The sequence below is a fragment of the Euleptes europaea genome, chromosome 13 (genome assembly GCF_029931775.1).
Source record: "Euleptes europaea isolate rEulEur1 chromosome 13, rEulEur1.hap1, whole genome shotgun sequence".
Taxonomy (NCBI): domain Eukaryota; kingdom Metazoa; phylum Chordata; class Lepidosauria; order Squamata; family Sphaerodactylidae; genus Euleptes; species Euleptes europaea.
Genome location: NC_079324.1, coordinates 47,005,530 through 47,027,192, shown reverse-complemented (window position 1 = coordinate 47,027,192; position 21,663 = coordinate 47,005,530). Strand labels below are relative to the sequence as shown.

Here is a 21,663-nt window from a genome sequence, read left to right as displayed (position 1 = left end):
ATAGCTTGCTTGCCTTTTTATCCGTCCCAGCCTAACCAAAACATTCAATCAAAGGAGGATGAAAAAAAACTAAGATTAAAGGCAGCAAGAGCCCCGTGGTGCAGGGTGGAAAGCTGCAGTACTGCAATTGAAGCTCTACTCACGACCTGAGTTCGATCCCAACGGAAGTCGGTTTCGGGTAGCCGGCTCAAGGTTGACTCAGCCTTCCATCCTTCCGAGGTGGGTCAAATGAGTACCCAGCTCACTGGGGGTAAAGGGAAGATGGCTGGGGAAGGCACTGGCAAACCACCCTGTAAACAAAGTCTGCCTAGGAAACATCGGGATATGACATCACCCCATGGGTCAGGAATGACCTGGTGCTTGCACAGGGGACCTTTACCTTTTAAGGTTAAAGGCAGGCTGCAGTTTCTGTAACTCTGTTTGCTACTGGCTCTGAGAACTCTGGCTTCAATATGTTGCGGTAAGACTTCCCCAGCCATTGGCTCAGCTCTTGCAGTGTCACCCACACAAAGTTGGTGAATAAGGACATCTGGGAATTCATGCGGCTCTCCATTCCCCGCTAGGTCTGTTCCTCCTTGGACACGCAGCTGGAGGGGGGTGAAATCAACGTTGTTCAGCGCTATCTTATGGCTCAGCCCAGGCTGTTTCCCCTTCTGGTGTAATCCTTTAGTAAGTGCTATTTATCTCACCTGCCTGTAAATGTGAATGTAAGCCAAATACTAAAGGTCCCATTAATTTGGAGTCATCCAGCTGTACAGAGCCATGCTCTAGTCTAAGCTCGCTGATAAGGCACTGCGTATTTTGTGGAACATGCTCCTGATAAATCATTGTTCCTATTTTGTTTATTGAAAACATATTAAAGAAGCCTTCCCACCCTACTTGGGATCCCCTGTTTTGCCTTTGGGGGGAACATTTCAAAATATTGTTCCTGAGAGCTCTCACCTTCTCCTATAGGGTTGCCAGGTCCCTTTTCACCATTGGCGGGAGGCTTTTGGGGCAGAGCCTGAGGAAGGCGGGGTTTGGGGAGGGAAGGGACTTCAATGCCATAGAATCCAATTCCCAAAGTGGCCATTTTTCTCCAGGTGAACTGATCTCTATTGGCTGGAGATCAGTTGTAATAGCAGGAGATCTCCAGCTAGTACCTGGAGGTTGGCAACCCTATTCTCCTAGGATCTCAGCAATTAGATAGAACACAGCTGCAGTGTAATGGATCTGCTCAGGAGGTGATTTTTATTAGGGACAAAGATTTTCCTACACTGATGGTTTTGTTGCCTGAAACAGATATATTTGCTTATATTGTTGTTTTTCTTTTGTCCCCCCCGTTCTAGAATCCCAGCCCACCTGCCTTATTTTGTTTTACTAGGAGTCTTGTAATTGGCTTACTGATTGACTGATATTATCATATTTTATAATCGGTTTACTGATGACAAAGAAGTTTTTAAAAATCATACGTGTAATCCACCTTGAGTCCCAGTAAGAACGCTGGAATAATAATAATAACAATAACATCTGGTGGTAGAGGAGAATGGGGACACTTTTTATCTCTAATGTGCAAATTCATGCATGAATGCTATGGCATTATGATGCCATTTCACAAACAGATAAGGTGTTATGTGTGAAATGCTTGCCATTTCACAAACAGATAAGGTGGTGGAATAAGTGATTCCATACTGTAATGTAATTATGTTTTTATATTGTAACTTTAACCAAGAGAACACCTTGACTTTTAAATTTGTTTAGGCCTAGATCCTACAGAGCGAAGAGTAGAATGCAGGCATAAAAGAACCTTCTAGCTACTTCTATTTAGGAAGTAATATCTGGTGTTAGAACTGAACTGTTACAGAATTATCGCTGGGAAAATACTGGAGGGTACGCTGGACTTCCTGGGGTTGGGGAATATACCTGTCAGCTTCCTTTTTTTTTTTTTACTTATTTTTCTTCAAAAATCTAACAATAATAATATTAGTTTTGGCAATGTTTCCTTCACATATAACTATCGATGTTTGTTCTGTTCACGGTTTTGCACAGCACAAGTCTGGATCATTCCACCTTCCCCCTCTTTATTCGTCTTTGCTTTCACAACGTCACACTTGCCTCATGCTCTTCCTATCACAATACTCCCTCAGCCCAAAACACACACATACGCTGCTTTTCCCTCATCCCTTGGTTCTTTATTAGAGCTGCCAACAACCTAGAGAAAAAAATGTCTTGCCCCTTTAACAGAGCCTTAATGTATGGAAATAGGCAGCTGAAGCATTTCATAGCGGAGGTCAGCAACATCAGCTGGTAAATAACTTCCCAGCAAGCCCCTGTTAAAGGGGCAGGATATTTTTCCTCCAGGTTGGTGGCAACCCTATTCTTTAACCTCACATTCATTAGGGAATAAATACCATCGAATTCAATGGTATTTTTGTTGGTTCTTGTAGGTTATCCGGGCTGCGTGTCCGTGGTCTTGGTCTTTTCTTTCCTGACGTTTCGCAGCCCGGATAACCTAGAAGAACCAATGAACTCTGACCGTGAAAGCCTTCGACAATATTTTCAATGGTGTTTACTTTGGCGTGCCCTGACCTGGATAGCCCCAGGCCAGCATGATCTTGTCAGATGGACGGGAGACTTCCAAGGAATACCAGGGTCGTGACACAGAAGCAGGCAATGGCAAACCACCCCTGAACATCTCTTGACTTGAAAACCCTACAGGGTTGCCATACGTCAGTCGTGACTTGATGGCAAAAAAGTACTTAAGATTCCACTGTATGTCCCGTCTTTAATGCTTAAGATTCCACTGTATGCCCCATCTTTAATTTCTCTCACCCTCCCGCTTTTATTTTCCTCCCATGTTGCATTTTAAACTGAGAATCTGCAGGTGGGGGGGAGCACAGGGGCCATAGCCAGTCACTTGTTACTGCGGTGCTTAAAGGCTGTAGGCACTTAATACCTACATCTGAAATGTACAAGAGAGAGCTGGGGCAAATGCCACTTTCCCCGCTCCTGAATGACAAGCTGCATCCAACATGGCTGTTACCGCCCTAGGTATTCCCAGCGATGTATCAAGAGTTTGGAAATGTTATAAAAAACATCGCTTTAAAAGGGTTTTTGGATGCCACGGCTAAAAAATGGTTGGAAGGCCTCTTCACAGCTAAAGGGGCCAAACAAAGTGCGAACAGTATTTTTTATAACAGTTTCAAACTCTTAATACATCAGTGGGAATACATAGAAAGTGTGACCAGTATTTTTTATAACATTTTCAAACTCTTAATACATCAGTGGGAATACATAGAAAGTGTGACCAGTATTTTTTATAACATTTTCAAACTCTTATTACATCGCTAGTGCGGTAACAGCCATAATCTCCCCTTCTTCTCAGCGGGGCCCTTGGCAGCATCTGCAGAAGGTCATCCAAGCAGAGCTCTAGCCAGCAAGTACTTTCACCAGAGAGCCAATTTCAGAAATGCACAGAGAGCATCGGCTCTGATCCCACCCTAACCTCTGAAAAGCGACCTTCCAGCAAAGCCCATTTTTAGCAGTTGCTGCCTTTTCCTTTCCTTTCCTTTCCCCCTTAGAAGCACCTTGATTCATAAATCTTGAGCAGCATAATTTTAAATCTATTGTTTAAGGGATATAAGGACTGAGATAAACTTTGCAACTGCCAATGTAACCTTAGGAGCGCTGTCGCTTAATAAACAGGGTATTAGCTCAGACACTGAGTTACTAGTCCGAGCTGATAGAAGAGGAATAAATATATCTTGATCTGAGATCCTTGTAAAAATGACATTTCAAGAGCACGCGTGGTAGAGAATCAAAACAACCAGACAAACACGGGCAGGTCCTTTCCGAATATGGTAGGTTCATGTATCTACCTTGCATAACCATAGAAGGGTTAGCATTCGGTCTAGCAAGAAAAAAAGCTCTTAAGAAACAAGTTGTCAAGAAATAGGTATAAGCAGGCCAGCAACGTGGGGGAGAAATTAAAAAAAAAACTGAGATGAGCAAATGTGACAAGCATAAAACAATGTGCTAGCATACTCAATCTCTTTAATATGCCTTTTTATTTCAGAGAAAGCCTCTGATTTCCCAAGATCTCTTTCAATTGGGGGAAGTGCCAAGCAGTGCCCTTCTGGAGGCAAGATTTAGCCACCAATTGTCAGTTGCTTTGTCATACTAAATAAGGGTATGGCTCAAAGCACATGCAGAGTATATTTCCCACCATCACTGAGGAAGCCCAATGCAGGCACCTGGGATTAGAATGCAATCTTCCAAGATGGACCCTGGACCTCTTCAGCAATTAACCTATTTTCTAGATGGAGATTTCTAATATATAATATCAGCCTCCCTGGTCTCTGGACCAATGGTCTTACCTGTTCATGAGTGGCACGGCCTCTACAAGATAGGACAGACCTTGCCTGACAGGCAGCCTTAATGATCCCTGGTAGTAACCAGAAAGTCAACACACAAAGTGATGCGGAGGAAGGAAGCTCTTGCAGACAGTGGTCACAGCTCAGTGCTCAAAAGGCTCAACTGCTGGTTCCTGGGCGTGACTGGGGTCAGTACCGCAAGCCAGATGCCTTCCTCTTTCATTTCGACTGGCAGGCAAGCTGTAACCCATAATAGGCAGGTGCCCGACTGTGCATGCAGGAAACATACACCCCAGGCTGGTGGTGAAAAGTCCCATCAAGTCTCAACTGACTTATGGCTACCCTGTAGGGATTTCAAAGCAAGAGATGAACAGAGATGGTTTGCCATGGTCTGCCTCTGTATAGCAACCCTGGACTTCCTTGGGAATGGAATGGGATGGCAACTCCCATCCAAGTATAAACTAGGGCCAACCCTGGTTAACTTCCAAGATCTGGTGAGATTGGGCCATCCAGGTCAGGGCACACACCTGATTAGCAAGCTATATTTAACAGGTCACATTGTGAGCAACTAGGTAACCTATTACTGGTCAAGGGTTGTACATGGAATGCTGCTTCACAACAAATCAGGCAATAGGTCCATTTAGCTCAGCACTGTCTAGTAGTCTGACTGGCTGCAGCTCTCCAAGATCCTGGGCAGAGAAAAGTCATTTCTCAAAACTGCTGCTTTCACTGGAGATGTCAGGGATTGAACCTGGGACTTTCTGCATCCGAAGCACATGCTCCACCATTGACTCACATCACCTGAAAAGCTTGCCCATTGATTTCACTGCCTGACGAGCCAACGCACAGCACTCTTTAACCTCCTCCTTCCCCACATGAATAGCAATGGAGACTTTTCCTTTTTCTTCTTTTGTAAAGCCCTCCATATATTATAGGAAGACAAGTAAAGCCAGCTGGATCAGACCAGTGGTCCATCCAGTCCAGCATCCTGTATCACAGAGCAGCCAAGCAGTTGCCCTGGAGGGCCAAACAAACAGGGCATAGAGTGCCTCCTACCACTCGTATTCAGAGGATTGCTGCCTCTGTATATGGAGGGTCCTTTCAGCCACCATGGCTAGTAGCCTCTGACAGACCTCTCCTCCATGAATCTCTAGCCCCCTTTTAAAGCCATCTATGCTCATGGACCTCCCTACGTCCACTAGCAATGAATTACACAGTTCAATTACTCATTGCCTGCCATGAACCTATTTCCCAATGATTTCTAGTATTATGGGAGAGGGAGAAAAAAATAATACTGGGGAGCCAACGTGGTGTAGTGGTTAAGAGTGGTGGACTCTGGTCTGGAGAACCGGGTTTGATTCCCCACAACTCCACATGAGTGGCTGACACTCATCTGGTGAAATGGATTTGTTTCCCCACTCCTACACACGAAGCCAGCTGGGTGACCTTGGGCCAGTCACAGCTCTGTTCGAGCTCACTCAGCCTCACCTACCTCGCAGGGTGTCTGTTGTGGGGAGGGGAAAGGGAAGGTGATTGTAAGCCCGTTTGATTCTTCCTTAAATGGTAGAGAAAGTCACTATATAAAAACCAACTCTTCTTCTGTTTATTTACTTCATTTATACCCCGACTTTCTTCACAATGGGTTCTCTAAGCACCTTACATCATTCTCCTCTCCTGGATTTTATTCTCACAAGCCTGTGAGGTAGGTCAGGTTGAGAATGTGTGACTAGCCCAAGGTCACCCAATGAGCTTCCACAGCAGATTGGGGATTCAAACCTGGTTCTCCCAGATCCTAGCCTGAAATACTAACTACTACACCACACTAGCTTTTGTGAAGTGTCTGCTGTTGAACAGCAGCAAGCAGCCGGCCCTTGGTGAGGGCAAACGAGAAGTGACAGTGGGCAGGGGCCCATCCCATGACCACTGATGCCATTTTAAAGGCATTTGTAGTTCTGGAGCCAACGTGGTGTAGTGGTTTAAGAGCGGTGGTTTGGAGCAGTGGACTCTGATCTGGAGAACCGGGTTTGATTCCCCACTCCTCCACATGAGCGGCGGAGGCTAATCTGGTGAACCGGGTTGGTTTCCTCACTCCTACACATGAAGCCAGCTGGGTGACCCTGGGCTAGTCACAGCTCTCTTAGAGCTCTCTCAGGCCCACTTACCTCACAGGGTGTCTGTTGTGGGGAGAGGGAGGGAAGGTGATTGTAAGCTGGTTTGATTCTTCCTTAAGAGGCAGAGAAAGTCGACATATAAAAACCAACTCTCCTTCTTCTATAGTAAAAGGATGTGTTTACATCAGGGTGGTGGTGATTTGCTCCTACATGATATATCCCGGAATGCAATTTGCTGGGACCATTCAAGAAACATGAGATGTTACTGTAGGATTTGACAGCTAAAATTTCTCTCTGGCTTTGTATCCTATAACGTTAGCAAGCAGCAAGAGGATAAATTTAGGAATTTAGTAAAATTCTGGCTAGACAGCACCCCTAATTTGACAGATACTCAACTTAAAAATAAATGTACACCATGCCTGTTATAATGAATATACATGCAAACTGTATAATGAATATACATGCAAACTGTATAAAGAATATACATGCAAACTGTATAATGAATATACATGCAAACTGCTGGAGGTTTTTAAAATAGACACGGCAATTATGAAAGATTTGAAACCTTCCGGCTCTTTTCAAGGGAAAAACAGCAATTTATACACCGCGTCCAGCCTTCACGGGTCATTTGTACCCAGGAATCTGGACCCCAATACCAAACGCAGCATCAGAAGCCTGACACCTTTAAAAGGAAGGGACGCTGGAAACAAGAGCAGGGGAAGCAAAGCGGGAGGCAACGAATGGTAGGAAAGAGTGGCTGCTGAAAGCCTGCCGGCCGAGGCTCCAATTATTCCTGGCGAATCCTCAGTGTTTTATAGTACCGGTACCTGGTTGCCATGGTAACACAAGGTCTGCTCTCTGGGGCGGCAGCCAGCATCATAGCTAGCTTGAGGCTCCTTCCTGGGCAAAAAGGTCTAACGTAGCCCAGCTCCTCCACTAGCGTCAAGAGGTATTTTAGGCAGCCCACACATTGGTCTCCCTCTATCCACTTCCCTTATGGTAGCAATCTGTGAGAGCCCCCAAACCTACTCCGGGCCATCTTGCAAAAGAAAGTTAGTCTGAGCTCTATTTCTTTTTCTTCTTTTTCTCTCTCTCCTTGCCCCTTTTTCTCCATTTGGGGAGTTAAGTCCTCATTTTTTGCTCCATCTTGAATTTTCCAGAAACCTAGGGGTTCTCCCTGGTCTGTAGAAACGTTTCCCCATAATGTATCAGGGCCCCACGGCATAGATTTTTTAATCTGCAATCTGGGACTAAGTTCAGTAGATAAATAATAATGCCCTGTTTCGTGTGTGTGTGTGTGTGTGTGTGTGCGTGCGCACAGGCACACTGACTTGTGGTGACCCCCCCAGTGGGGTTTTCAAGGCAAGAGACATTCGGAGGTGGTTTGCCATTGCCTCTGCCCCTGTGTCACGATTCTTGGAGGTTGTCCAACCAAATTCTAACCAGGACCAACCCTTCTTAGGTACTGAGATCTGATAAGATCAGGGTAGACTCAGGCTATCCAGGTCAGAGCAATGCCCTGTTGCTGATGTTTTAATATCATATTATTATTGTTATTATGACTTCTACACCACCTGTTACTGTTTTCTTCTTATCTCCCATTTGGTGCAAAGTTCTTTTTGTTTTGTTTTTTTAAATTTTTTTAAAGGATGGTTCGTGTTTTGTGGACATATTTTAGGGATATTGACATTATTTTTGGTGCAGTATTTTGAATGCTTTCTCTATTTTGCTGTGTCGTAACTTGTTATTTAGTGTCTGAGCCCATCTAATTCATGTTAGCAAGTTGATTATATTTAGTGTAATATCTAGATATGTTTTTGGTATTTTTATTTCTCTACTGACTTTCCAACATAATTCTAAGATAATATTTGTATTCACCCTGTATATGTTTCTGTTTATTAGTTTGATGTCTTTGTAACGCTGTTTTAACATTTCTATTAATGCCTGAGACTGTTGTAACATGAACACAGGGATCACTGTTATTTCGTTGTGTTCTCTTCCTCCATCTTATATTTTGTAATGTTATACATTTTTTAAAAACATGGTTATCACAAGGGAACCTACACAGCAGCATCCACATTTGATAACATGCCCTGACATTTTTTTATTCTATCCACGTGTGTGTGGACAAATATCAACACCAATGTGGCCACTGGGAATAGCAGAGAAAGGGAGAAAAGAAAGCATGGTGCTGAACTAGCCACTAAAGGTAAAGGTAGTCCCCTGTGCAAGCACCAGGTCATTACTGACCCATGGGGTGACATCACATCACGACGTTTTCTAGGCAGACTTTGTTTACGGGGTGGTTTGCAAGTGCCTTCCCCAGTCATCTTCCCTTTACCCCCAGCAAGCTGGGTACTCATTTTACCAACCTCGGAAGGAGGGAAGGCTGAGTCAACTTTGAGACAGCTACCTGAAACCGACTTCCGCCAGAATCAAACTCAGGTTGTGAGCAGAGCTTTGACTGCAGTGCTGCAGCTTACCACTCTGCTCCACGGGGCTCGCTGAACTAGATACTGGGAAGTGCAAAAACATGGAAGAATGATAAACTAGTCTTGGGGGAGGTTCAGTGAACATTCAGGGCTCTCAAAAATCTTTCTTCTCATGACCTATCCCATTTTAATGTTATCCTTCCTTGTAGAAGATCAGAGCAGCACACATGGTTCTCACTGCCTCCATATTATCTTTACAACAATTCTGTGAGGTGGGCTAGTTGGACAGAAAGAGACTGGCTCAGGCTCGCCCAATGAGCTTCATGGCTGATGGGATTTCAACGCGGCTCTCCCTAATCCTCGGCCAGCTGTCTAACAACTGAACTACACTGATCTACAAGGCTCACTCCTGAACATTTTGTGCAGAATGACTGTGGATTAACATTTTGCGACGGAACAGGGTGTTTGAAAGGAAACTAAAAATGCCTACCCTGGAGGGATGGATGTCCGGGTACTCAGGATGGCCACACGTTGTGTGCCAGGCCGGTTCAGGTTGTTCTGACCAGGAAGCTGTGTGTGGCTGGGAGCACTTTGACTGCGTGAGAAGGTGGTCACTTGCACACCATTAGCTGAGCGGACCTGTTCGATCTTGGCCGTCCCACTGCCCGGAGCAGTGCCCAAAGACCACAGCGCAGTCCCGTTGAACGTATTGCTCTGACGGACGGCCAGTGTCCCATTGCTGTTGCCTGAATACACCTTCCTCCGCTGTGAGGCAAGGATGGCGTTAGAGGCTGCTCGGGTGCTGTTGACCAGCAGGCACTGCTGGCATGAACAAGGATGCCCGGAGTTGGTACCCACGGGCCAGGACTGGGACTTGGGGATAGAGCCCATGGTCAGTGGATAAGCCAAGTCCATGCGCCGCCGGAGCCGCCGCTTCCGTTGCGTCTGGCGGTTCACCTGAGACATGCTATTGAAGTAGATCAAGTAGCAAAATCCCAGAGAGGACAGATCTAGCCACGGATGCTGCTTCTCATAAGCATTCTGGATGGTGATGCAGATGTCCATGTCGTAGGGTGTCCACGAGTTGTTATCGTTTTCCCATTCCCACACAATCCCCTTCCCAGGAGCAGAGGAAGGGTCATAAAAGTTCCTTCGCACCGGACGCATCGTCCCTGGGAAAAGAATAAAGGTAAAGAAGGGCTTAGTCAGTGTAGCAAAGCAATGATGTCAGGCTTTTCTCTGACCCCAACTGCTCCATTTCCCCCTTTCCCTTTTATAACTTCCTGGATAAATATGAGGATAATGATTTTCTCTTCATTGCATCTGAGGAAGTGAGCTCTGGCTCACAAAAGCTGGTGCTGGAATAAATGTTGTTAGTCTTTTAAGTTGACACCAGACTTCTGTTTTATTTTGCTACAGAAGAAAACAGCTCGGGAACATAGCCAGAGGTGCTGTTTTGGGTCACTGAAGCAACACCAGCCCCCCAAAACCTCTTTGCCTACAGCTGCCACCAGAAAGGAACAGCTGGGTTATATAGAAGATGGATAATGAGAAGGAGAAGTCCTGATCCTTCAGAGAATGACAACATCTGGCCAAAAGCAAACTCAGCAATCTGCATCAGAGGTTTTTATACCATACAGCCACCATGACCCAAAGACAGAACAATACCCAGAGTGGCAAGAAGATTTTAAGGAGAGGGTCAAAGACACTGAAACTATATCTGTCCACCAGCTTTTCTATATGTGTAAATCTAGTTTGTTGCATTTTAATGGATTCTGAAAGCCATATATGATGGAAAGGCAGGGTTAATTTTTCAAAATAGCAATGACATTACAGGCTTTTGCTGGTTTAACAGTCATCTCCCCCCCCCCAGGAACCATGGGAGCTGTAGTTTTCTATAGAGAGGGAAGCTAATGATCTCTTTCAGCACCTCTGCCATCTAGGGGTGCCAATATCTGTTCTTCGCCTGAGTTGTAAGGGGACTGAAGGGAACAGCTGGAGAAAGGGGCAGCCTGCATAAAGCAGAGACAGTTCTGTATAGGATAAATGATTTAATAAATAAATCAAAGCTATAAAAGGTACACGAATGCTTATAATCTAATTGTATAAACATTTACAGCACAATCAGGGGGGCGAGGGGGGACTGAAAACGCTCAGGAAGGCAACCAGCGGCTATGCTGGCATAGCCTCAAGTGGCCCGCTACCGCTGCACCATGGCCAAGAGCTGGTGCAGCAACTCTGTGGCCCTCTACCAGATAGGGTTGCCAACCTCCAGGTACTAGCTGGAGATCTCCTGCTATTACAACTGATCTCCAGCCGATAGAGATCAGTTCCCCTGGAGGAAATGGCCGCTTTGGCCATTGGACTCTATGGCACTGAAGTCCCCTCCCCTCCCCAAACCCTGCCCTCCTCAAGCTCCGTCCCAAAAATCTCCCATGGGTTGTGAAAAGGGACCTGGCAACCCTATTACCAGAGCACTGCTGGCACAAATCCCTACACCAGTGGAAGGGGAAGGCCTGGGAGTATGGTCAGCGTTTGTGTCCATAGGTTTACCCATCTCAGCAAGACCTCCACAGCTTCCATCCAGTTTTCCTTTAGGGAACAATCCAGCAGTGCCAGAGTAACCTGGCGGCCAGCTGCCCCCGCCCCATCAGCCTCTGCCCTCAGGATTGTGCTGCCAATGTTGTACACCCCTAGCTATAGCAACAGTTTGCAGCAGAAGCAGGAAAATCCTGTTGCAAAGGACTGCTAGAGTGCAAAGGAACATCCAGAGATGTGGAGATGCAGCCTCAGAGCCTGTTCTTCATAATACAGTATGGATATTTCCCCTGCTGCTGTTCTGTTCGCCAGTTATTGATCTTCCCAGTTCAGTTGCAGCACTTATCAAAGATCTCCCGGAGGGCCTTTTTTGAAATGGCAAGAAGTGTCAGAATGAAAAGACCAGTCAACATGGGTCATCTCAAATGCCTTTGTGTCTCTGCCCTGGCTTTGCAGGGGGGGTGTTATTACAGGCTTGGTCCCAGCAACAATCACTTAAAAGAGCAGAACGCGAACGACCAAAGGCAAAAGAGAACCTGTTGATGACAGGCCCAGACTAGGAGGTACAAACAGACCTGGTGCCAGATGAGCCAAGCAGTGCCTGAGCTGTTGAGTCCACTTAGCACCGAATGGGGCCACGGTGACAAGGACGGCAGGCATATACCCACCGTCATCATCGCAAAGGCCCAGGTCTCACTCAGCTTGCCCACGGCAACCGATATTCAGTGGAACAGGCTTCCTCGGGAGGTGCTAAGTGCTCCTTCCCTGGAGGTTTTTAAGCAGAGGCTAGAAGGCCATCTATCAGCAATGCTGATTCTATGACCTTAGGCAGTTCATGAGAGGGAGGGTATCTTGGCCATCTTCTGGGCATGGAGTAGGGGTCACTGGGGGTGTGGGGGGGGAGGTAGTTGTGAAATTCCTGCATTGTTCAGGGGGTTGGACTAGATGACCCTGGTGGTCCCTTCCACCTCTATGATTCTATAAATTAAAGGGTCCTTGCTTGATAGTTTCCAGTCCCAGCACAGTATTCCCAGGGCTAGAAGCCAGAGAGAAGACCAAGATGACCCAGGAAGGCAGAGCCACAATAGACATTATTAGTAACATCATTTATAGCCTGCCTTTCTCACCGAGGCTGAAGGTGGATGACAAAATATGAAAAGCAATTCAATCAGGCGGCAAAGGCCTCCAATAAACAAGGCGGTCGGAAAAGAATTACCGAACTGGAAAACAAAGCAAACAGAGAACAACCTGAGGCAGCAAAAACTCTCTGAGGCATGACATGCCGTAATGAAGAAAGGTAGAGACATCGTGATAAATACACCTCTGAACACCCTAATGGGTACTGAAATTTGTAATGTGATAATCCTTCGTTTCCCTGCCTTCATTCTACATATATGTATATTTGAAGGCGCCTTATAATGAGTCACGTCAGTCGTTTGTCAAGGTCAGTATTGTCTACTATGACTGGCTGTGGTCTCTGGCAGGAGTCTTCTGTTACCTGTTCTTTTTACCTGGAGATGCCCGGGATTCAATTTGGGATGTTCTTCTTGCAAAGCAAATGCTCCACCACCGAGCCATGACACAACCAAATTACTGACTACTAGTGTGGAATAAAGGCATGACACAATGGAAGATCTACCTGATAGTGCACAGGATATCCTATTTGGACTTCTGTCCACTGTGCCAAAGACTGGCTGTCAAGGTAAGGTACTGAATGGAAGCAGCCTCCAGTCTGAGATTCAAACCCCATGGCCCGCTATGCTAATTAAAGCCAATATATTGAATCACAGCATTCTGCCACAAAGCCAGCGTGGTGTAGTGGTTAAGAGCGGCAGACTAATCTGGAGAACTGGGTTTGATTCCCTGCTCTTCCACATGAAGCCTGCTGGGTGATCTTGGGCTAGTCACAGTTCTCTCAGAACTCTCTCAGCCCCACCTACCTCTCGATGTGCCATTTGGGGGGGGGAAGGAAGGTGATTGTAAGTCGCTTTGCAGCTCCTTACAGTACAGAGAAGTGGGGCATAAAAACCAACTCTTCTTCACAACATGATTTTCAAAATTGATAACTCAATCTGCTCAGTGCTTGATGTTGCTTTGAGCTCAGTCTGGGTTTTCTACTGCTGGGTTGTCATCGTTAACTTTTATGGTGTTTTATGTTTTTATTAAGTTTTACTTCTGCAAACTGCCTTGGGCAGGTTCCTTGGAGAGGTGGCGTAGAAATTTTCTAAATAAATAACTAAACAATAATTTTTTTTTTCTAAACACAATTAATGTTCAATTTGCAATTCAACGTCAAGTTGCTGTGGGAAAGTTTCCCTGGGAGGCTAAAGCTTCCCTGGTGGGGGAGTAAAGATAGAGCTTTCAGCATTTAAAGTGCTTCCCACAGATTATTTCACTAAACCAGTGTGGAGCCAGCATGGTGTAGTGGTTAGGAGAGGTGGTTTGGAGTGGTGGACTCTGATCTGGAGAACCAGGTTTGATTCCCCACTCCTCCACATGAGCCGCGAAGGCTAATCTAATGAACTGGATTTGTTTCCCCACTCCTACACATGAAGCCAGCTGGGTGACCTTGGGCAAGTTACAGTTCTATTACGAGCTCTCTCAGCCCCACCTACCTCACAGGGTGTCTGTTGTGGGGAGGGGAAGGGAAGGTGATTGTAAGCTGGTTTGGGTTTCCCTTAAGTGGTTGAGAAGTCGGCATATAAAAACCAACTCTTCTTCTAAACCTTAAAACAGACTTAAGAAGGACACCATTATTATTGGATCCATACTGGAAATGGGCTGCTGAAGCTAGGGTGTGGACAGAGACTTGGCTAAGGCTACCAAGCAGATTATCAGCAATGAACAAATTTAACTTGGGGACTTTTAGGAGAATTGCTCATTAAGTACTAACCTTCCTAAATCTAAAGCTACACGGTCTACAGCTAGCTCTTCACTCCCATCATCCAGTGCCCATCCACTGCTATCTAAGTTTAGCATCAGAGTTTCTTGGCCGTTCATCCAGAGTCTCCTAAAGATGGTAACCCTGGTTTGCAATCCTAGCATCGTTGTTCTGTTTAGGAAAGCCTGCCTTCCAGAGTGAGAAGATCACCAAGTGGTCCATAAAGACAGTTCTGCCAGCTGCTACTGCAGTGTACGGCTGCAGGCAAGTTTTGTGTGTTCTTCAGTATACTCAGTTCATTCAGAATGATGGTGAAGCTCAACAGGACTGGCCTGTCCTCCCTGTGAATTGAGTCTACAGCCTTGTACCCTTCCCAGAATCCTCTGCTCCAAGGAAAGGATCCCTGGAAGGTATGCCGTGGGTTCTTTGTTTGGGAAGGTTTCTATGAAAATAGAAAGTCTGACAGTGCTACTGCCCTAGAAGATCAGGGGTTCCAAGTGCTTCAGCGCCTCTCTGAATGAATTAATGCTGCCATATATGTCCTGTATCTGAACTGGAACATCCTCTTGTCCACATTTGGATTGGAACTTTATTAGCAGGAGGAAAAGGTTGGAGAGGGAACCTTTCCCTACAAAAAAACCAAAATCAAACCAGCTGTGATCTCCGATGGAATATGCTCGGAGGGGAGAGACACAAATTGGAAAAGGTAGCCAACAGAAGGATGACATCAGCTGGGAACATCCGAATGGAGGGCAAGGGCTGCTCCCTCTATCGTGGCTGTGGAAATGTGCACAGGAAAATGTCGACTCACCCGCAGCTTCAGGGGGTTTCCTGGCGTTCCGAGGGGAAACACAGTAAGAACAATGGCTGGATTGGACAAGCAAGGCTGGACGGTTGGAAAGAAGCAGCGTGTGACTAACCATGGCCCGGTCCAAATTGGCTTGGCGGCTTGTGCTGAGGGAGGGTGTTCGGATTGGGTGGAACCTGACTTAGCACAATTTATGCTTGCTTAGCAGCTGACAGTCAGAGCTAGAAAAGCACTGGAGATCAGCGAAGATATTCCCAGAGTGCACTGGACTAAACTGAGCAAAGGTGCTAAAAGCCGATCTTGCAAGACCTTTTGGTCCACACGAATGCCCAGAGCTATAAATCTGCAGATGATCATGAAGCAAGGAGATGAGAAATATCACACCTGATTTTTTTTTTTTTTTTACGAATTAAAATCTAAAAAGCAGTCAGAAACTGTACCCATTTTCCTCCGCTCTGGCCAGAAGAATGCCATACAGCCTCCCTGAAACATGTGGACTGGAATGCAAACAAATATTTTAAAAAATGTACATGCATATCACATTTCATCACTCACAATTTACAGAAGTTTGCATTCACATTTTTAATGCATTGTTTGGACATGAAACTTGACTATCATCAGTATCTCTGGTATCTTCTAGATGAAATCACACAGGAAATCTCATAAACCGTCAAATGCTGTGAATTCCTAAGTATCGGCATATGTAATCTTTTAAATACTGCCTCATGTCTAATACTGATGTCAAATATAAACATAATATGTCCTATCCATGTTTGGCGTGGAAGGGGCAAAATACTAACAAAGGACAAAAGGAATGGTAAATGTTTTATGTGCAAATCATCTTATGCGCAAATGGATCATTTTCTTAACTTACATAGATAAAAAATAGAACATTTTCTTAACTTACACAGATAAAGAATAATATTGTATGAGAACACTGTAACCATCTTTCTTTAGCCAAGGTGATGTAGCATAAAGGCTAAGAGGACGAGATATGAACTAAAAGGTCACCAGTTCAAAATTTCTTCTGTTACAAACCCACAAGGGGCTTAGGCAAGACATTTTCTCCCACCCCCAGTTCCCTGTATGCAACACAGGGGGAGAATACCGCCAGCCTACCTTACCAGGTTGGTAATTCTTCCCGCCCTCCAATTTTCCTTTTAATATTTGTGTTTAGTCCCGAGCAGCTAAATTTAAGGAAACGGATTTCTACTGTCAACCTTATTAAAAACGGGTGATTAAAAAGTTTACAATAAGTCAGTAAAACGTTTGCAGAGAATCATCAGAGAAGACCTAAAGGACAGTCAAAACCAGCATTCCCAGAGGTTTGGGAGGGAGGGAGTTTCGCCTTTAACTCAAACTTGTCCTGCGCCAAAGACGGACAAGGGGTTTCCAGAGAGACCACCAGTCAGTGCACAAAAGCCCACCCACATCGCACTCTGTGTGTCTCCTCTCTTGGCCCCTTGCTGCACCGCACGCCTGCAGTGGGACTCCTCAGAGTAGGGCAGGCCCTGCCAGGGTCAGAGAGATAAAGAAACAGGGTCTTCCATGCTCGGCCTCCGAGCTCGGCCTCCGCCTGCTGATGGTGCAGCCGGAACAGCAGGCTGTGTATGCAGTCAATAATGATGTTTGAAGTGTTACGTTAACTATGCATCCCTCCCTGGAGACTCATAAAGCTAAATGGCTGCGCGCCAGCGGTTTCCGTGGTGTTTGTTTTCAGCGAGGCTGGCTTGGCAGCCATCCTGCTTCCTTGCCATGCCGCCCCGCCGCTGTGCAAGTAATTGCCGGTAAGGCATATCAAGGACTAGCGTTTTATTCCCCCAGCAAGAGGCCCGAGCAGCTCCCCTCCGTTGCCTCTGTCTCCTTGGGTCAGACGTTCTTGCAGTCTTAAACTAGAACTGCAGCTCTGCGACAGCGAAATGCCGTCATGCGCTTGCCGTTATACTTTGGGCTTTTTCGTGACACGGACCCAGAGTTGGCAGCTGAACCCCTGCACCGGGATGGTTACCTGGCAGTGCCGGTGGGAAGCTATTTTGTCTGGTTGCCCTACCAAATCTGAATGAAAACCGGCTACCCATTTTGCTTGCAGTTTCTCCTGTAAGAAACATTGTTTTCAAACGATGCGCAAGGTGGAAATGGTCCACACTTTAATGTTAGCATCTCTCCTTGTTTTGGGGGGAAGGGTGGTATTTTTGTGCTCAGCTCCATCAGCAAGAAGTCCTTGCTGTGAATTGTCACCAATTGTATTATGCATTCTATGACATTTCCATACTCAGTCTAGCTTTGGGGGGGGGGGGTTTGTAGGAGAAAATCCAAATGGCACCACTGGCCTGCCTATATGGGTGGCCCAGATTAAGACAAAGCAGAACAGGAATGTCTATGCTTAAAACTGTGTTTTTTAGGTTATAAGAATATGAGTGCAACCTTAAAGGGGGGGTAGATCCATGGGGGAGTGGGGGAGCCGTGCCGCCTCTTCAGAGGCTTACTGGCCAACTTGGAGCCTAAAAAAGTGTTTTTAAAAAATAAAAAAGGAAAAAAAGGGGGGAAATGTCCATTGAAAACCACGAGGCTGTGCCACCAAAAAAGGTGGTGCAGCCCTGCTGCCGCTCAAGGGGGCGTACCCAGGGCAAAAGGGCTGTAGAAGCTGCTTAAAGGCAGTTCCACCCCCAGAAACCTCCAGAAAAGCCCCCGCACACCAGCGCGAGCTTTCCCTTTGGGGAAAGCCCTGCCAGGGCAGCTGTGCCAGCGGCAGGTACAGGCGGCGCCTGGACACCATGTTTGTGCCCGCACCAGTGTAGATGCCACCTTACTTCATGGCAAGATGGCACCTATGCCAGCGCGGGGTCATGTCAGATCCAAATGAGCTTCGCCCCCTCCTTCAGGAATGGGGGGGGTGTCCATGTACTTGGAAGTTAATAATTAAAGAGCTAGTCAGCCAGCCTGTCAGCTCAGCCTATCAGCAAACCCAGCCTACCTCTGCCTGGCCCAGCCCATCAGCCATTCTGTTGGACAGCCCATCACAGCCTGTAGATTTTGAAGTTATTATATGGCTGATCAGTAAGCCCATCCGCAAGTCCATCCCGTGGCAGCCGAGCCCATGAGCCGTTCTGTTGGACGGCCCAGCCAAGCCTACATATTTTGACATTAATACTTACAGAGCCAATCAGTCAACCTGTCGGCCCAGCCCATCAACAAGCCCAGCCCATTACAGCCTAGCCCAACTCATTAGCCATTCAGTCAGTCAGACACACCCAGCACAGTCTGGAAGTCAGGCAGGCAGTCTGCCTTTTGTGGTACACCGGTTAGAGAGATGGATCTGGAATGAGAAGAACAGGACCTGATGCCCACTGCGTGACTTTGGTCCAGTCATTTTCACTCAGTCCATCCTCAGGACTGAATCATAGGGAGTCAAACCCAATTCAATTAAGGAGTCAAACCCAATTCAATTAAGGACTATGGCAGGGGTGTCAAACTCAATTGTTACGAGGGCTGGATATGACATAAATGTCACTTGGTTGGGCTGGGACATGCCTCACCAGCCCAGACTGGGAACGGGGATGGTGGTGGCTGCCTTGGCTGGCATCCTCAAGGGGTTGGATCCGGCCCATGGGCCTTATGTTTGACATCCCTGGACTAGAGTGCTTAGGGTTCCCAAGTTGGGGAGAAGCCACTTAGACCTTTCACCCTGTGTCATTTTCCTGACCTAAAACAGCTCTGGGGTGCATGTAATTGCCCTGTTAAGTAAGCAGCTGGAGGAGGGGGCTGATATGGATAAGAACTGAGAGGTGGGGAAAAGGAGGCATCACATGAAGCTACCCTATACGCAGGTCGATCGTGGTCAGACTTGTCTAGTCCAGGGGGGCAGCAGCTTTTCTGGGTCTCATGCAGAGGTCTTCCACGTCACCAATGAACGGATAACTGGAGATACCAGGGGGCTTGAACCGGGGACTTCCTGCATGCCAGGCCACTGCTCAGCCATTGAGCCATTGCTTGGCTTGGCTTTGCAACAAAGGATTCGTGTCACAAAGTTGAGCCAGTTCACCTGGCTCCATCCCCCTCCCTAACTTTACAGAGCTTTGCCTCCCTCTTGCCCATGGCCTGGCAGAACCAATCCCACAAAAACCTCCCTGTGTCTGTTTGTCCAGCCCGATTAATTGCCATAATTATGGTAATTAATCAACTGCCTCCTGAGAGGGCTGGCAGAAGGGAAGGAATTGAATTAAGCCTGGGAGCTTTTGCTGAGGCAGCGATTCTGCTCCCCTGGAGAAGGCAGGCCCGGGGAGGCGGAAGGCAGCGGAAGGCCTCACATTAACCCAACCTCTCCTCCTTGGCAAATGCTGCCTGCACCATTGCCAAGAGAGATGTTTCTGCCTGGATGCAGTTCTTCGGACCAAATCAGCCATGACAGACACCAAAGATTTTGTCAGCAGGTTCCTTCAGGCAACGCAGTTATGTAGCCGGCAGGGGCTTAGGATAGGGTTGCCAGCTCCAGGTTGGGAAATACCTGAAGATTTGGGGGGGGGGAGCTTGGGGAGGGGGTGGGATAGACTTCAATGGGGTATCATGCCATACAGTTCACCCTCCAAAGCGGACATTTTATCCAGGAAGTATTTTTTCACACAACGCATAGTTACATTGTGGAACTCCCTGCCCCAGGATGTGATGATAGCTGCCAGCTTGGAGGGCTTTAAGAGGGGAGTGGACATATTCATGGAGGAGAGGGGTATTCATGGCTGTCAGTTAGAATGGATTCTAGTCATGCTGCATACCTATTCTCTCTAGTATCAGAGGAGTATGCCTATTATTTTGGGTGCGGTGGAACACAGGCAGGATGGTGCTGCTGCAGTCGTCTTGTTTGGGGGCTTCCTAGAGGCCCCTGGTTGGCCACTGTGTGAACGGACTGCTGGACTTGATGGGCCTTGGTCTGATCCAGCAGGGCCTTTCTTATGTTCTTATGTTATGTTCTTATGAAAACAGATCTCTGTCACCTGGAGATCCGTTGTAATCCCAGGAGATCTCCAGTCACCGCTTGGAGGTCATCAACCCTAGCTCGGGATGAAGGTGCTGTGTATGTCACAGATATACTGGCGGCAGAATTCAGTTCGCTAAGACGATTTTATATTCAATCAAGTTTCTAGCCCAGGGATCCCTAACGTTTTTGAGCCTGTGGGCACCTTTGACGTTTTGAGGAGGGCACTGAGCGCCATCCAAAAAGGGCCGCCCACAGGAGTGGACGCCAAACGCAAAATGGCAGCCACAGGAAGCAGAGCCAAATGGAATATTTCCGTCCTCACACCTCCTGGGAAGAAGGAAGGATGGAATTAAACCACACATGTGCTAAAGAAAGGCCAAGGGCTTACTAGTCCTCTTGATCCTCCAGTGGAAAACCCTTTCATTTGAATGAAGGCAGAAAATAACAAACACCGCCTTACAATGGCCCCACACTCATTCTGAAATGCTTGACAGGAACCAAGGGAAGTACTGGTGGGCGCCATGGCACCCACACCACCACACTGGGCAATCCTGTTCTAGCGAGGGTTGCCAGCGATGGATAGGGAACTACCTGGAGGTTTTGGGGGTCTAGCCTGGGGAGGGCAGGGTTTGGGGAGGGAACTCAGTGGGGTATAATGTCATAGAGCAGCCATGGTCTCCAGGGGAACTGATCTTGGGGGTCTGGAGATCAACTGTAATAGCTGGAAATCTCCAGGTGCCACCTGGATGCTGGCAGCCCTAGTTCCAGCCCATATCGGTGTGAAGACAGGATTACAAATATGTAAGCAACGTCTGGTGAAATCTGAACATGGAATTGCTGAATTGGATTTTCGGTAGTCAGAGGGTACAACGTCAGAGTCCCACATAGCTGTGTATCCCACCCCATGGTTAGTAGAAGAGGAATAAATTATGCAACAATTACCTGTACAATTTATAAGTATCCCAAGGCATTCAGCTTTTTTAGCACAATGTCTTTTGTGTGTTTTGGTTTTCAAGAGCTCTTCCCAATGATTAAGGTTACTGCAATATTTTGCCATGCTTTAAACAGTTTTCTCTCTTTAAAAAATAAAGAGTTGTTGTTTTTAAACTGTTTTTCACTATTTTAACAGCATCATCGAGAGTCTCTATGGCACTTTGTATATTAATATTAACAGAAAAGCGACTCAACTTCATTGAATAAATAGACAAACTGACCCAATCCAGGCTGCAAGTTCAATGTGCAGCCTAATACCTGGCAGTGGAAAGTGGGAGGAATCTATCTTGTGTCTCAGAAGTTCTGTAAATAAATGGCAGACCCTGTGATAAAACTGTTCCTGGAGTATCAAACTTTATCAGAAGGGGGAGGGGGCTATTTATGTTAGTATAGATACATTTATGCATAGCTGGGGACTCTTCTCTCTGTGTGTATAAAATATATAATATATATAATGTGAACCAGCATGGTGTAGTGGTTAAGGTGTTGGACTAGGACCTGGGAAACCCGGGTTGAAAACCCCACTCATGCCATAGAAGCTTGCTGGGTAGGGTTGCCAACTTCCAGGTGGTAGCT

General features: G+C 46.6%; 1 protein-coding gene across 1 annotated transcript in view; it reads right to left on the bottom strand.

Moving 5' to 3' along the window:
* DTX1 (deltex E3 ubiquitin ligase 1) overlaps nt 1-21,663 on the bottom strand; it is a 48,837-nt gene that overhangs the window by 11,738 nt on the left and 15,436 nt on the right. Inside the window, exon 2 of the mRNA XM_056859286.1 lies at nt 9,386-10,067. Within this exon, the coding sequence (XP_056715264.1) occupies nt 9,386-10,067 (682 nt within the window). The remainder of the gene's footprint in view (nt 1-9,385; nt 10,068-21,663) is intronic.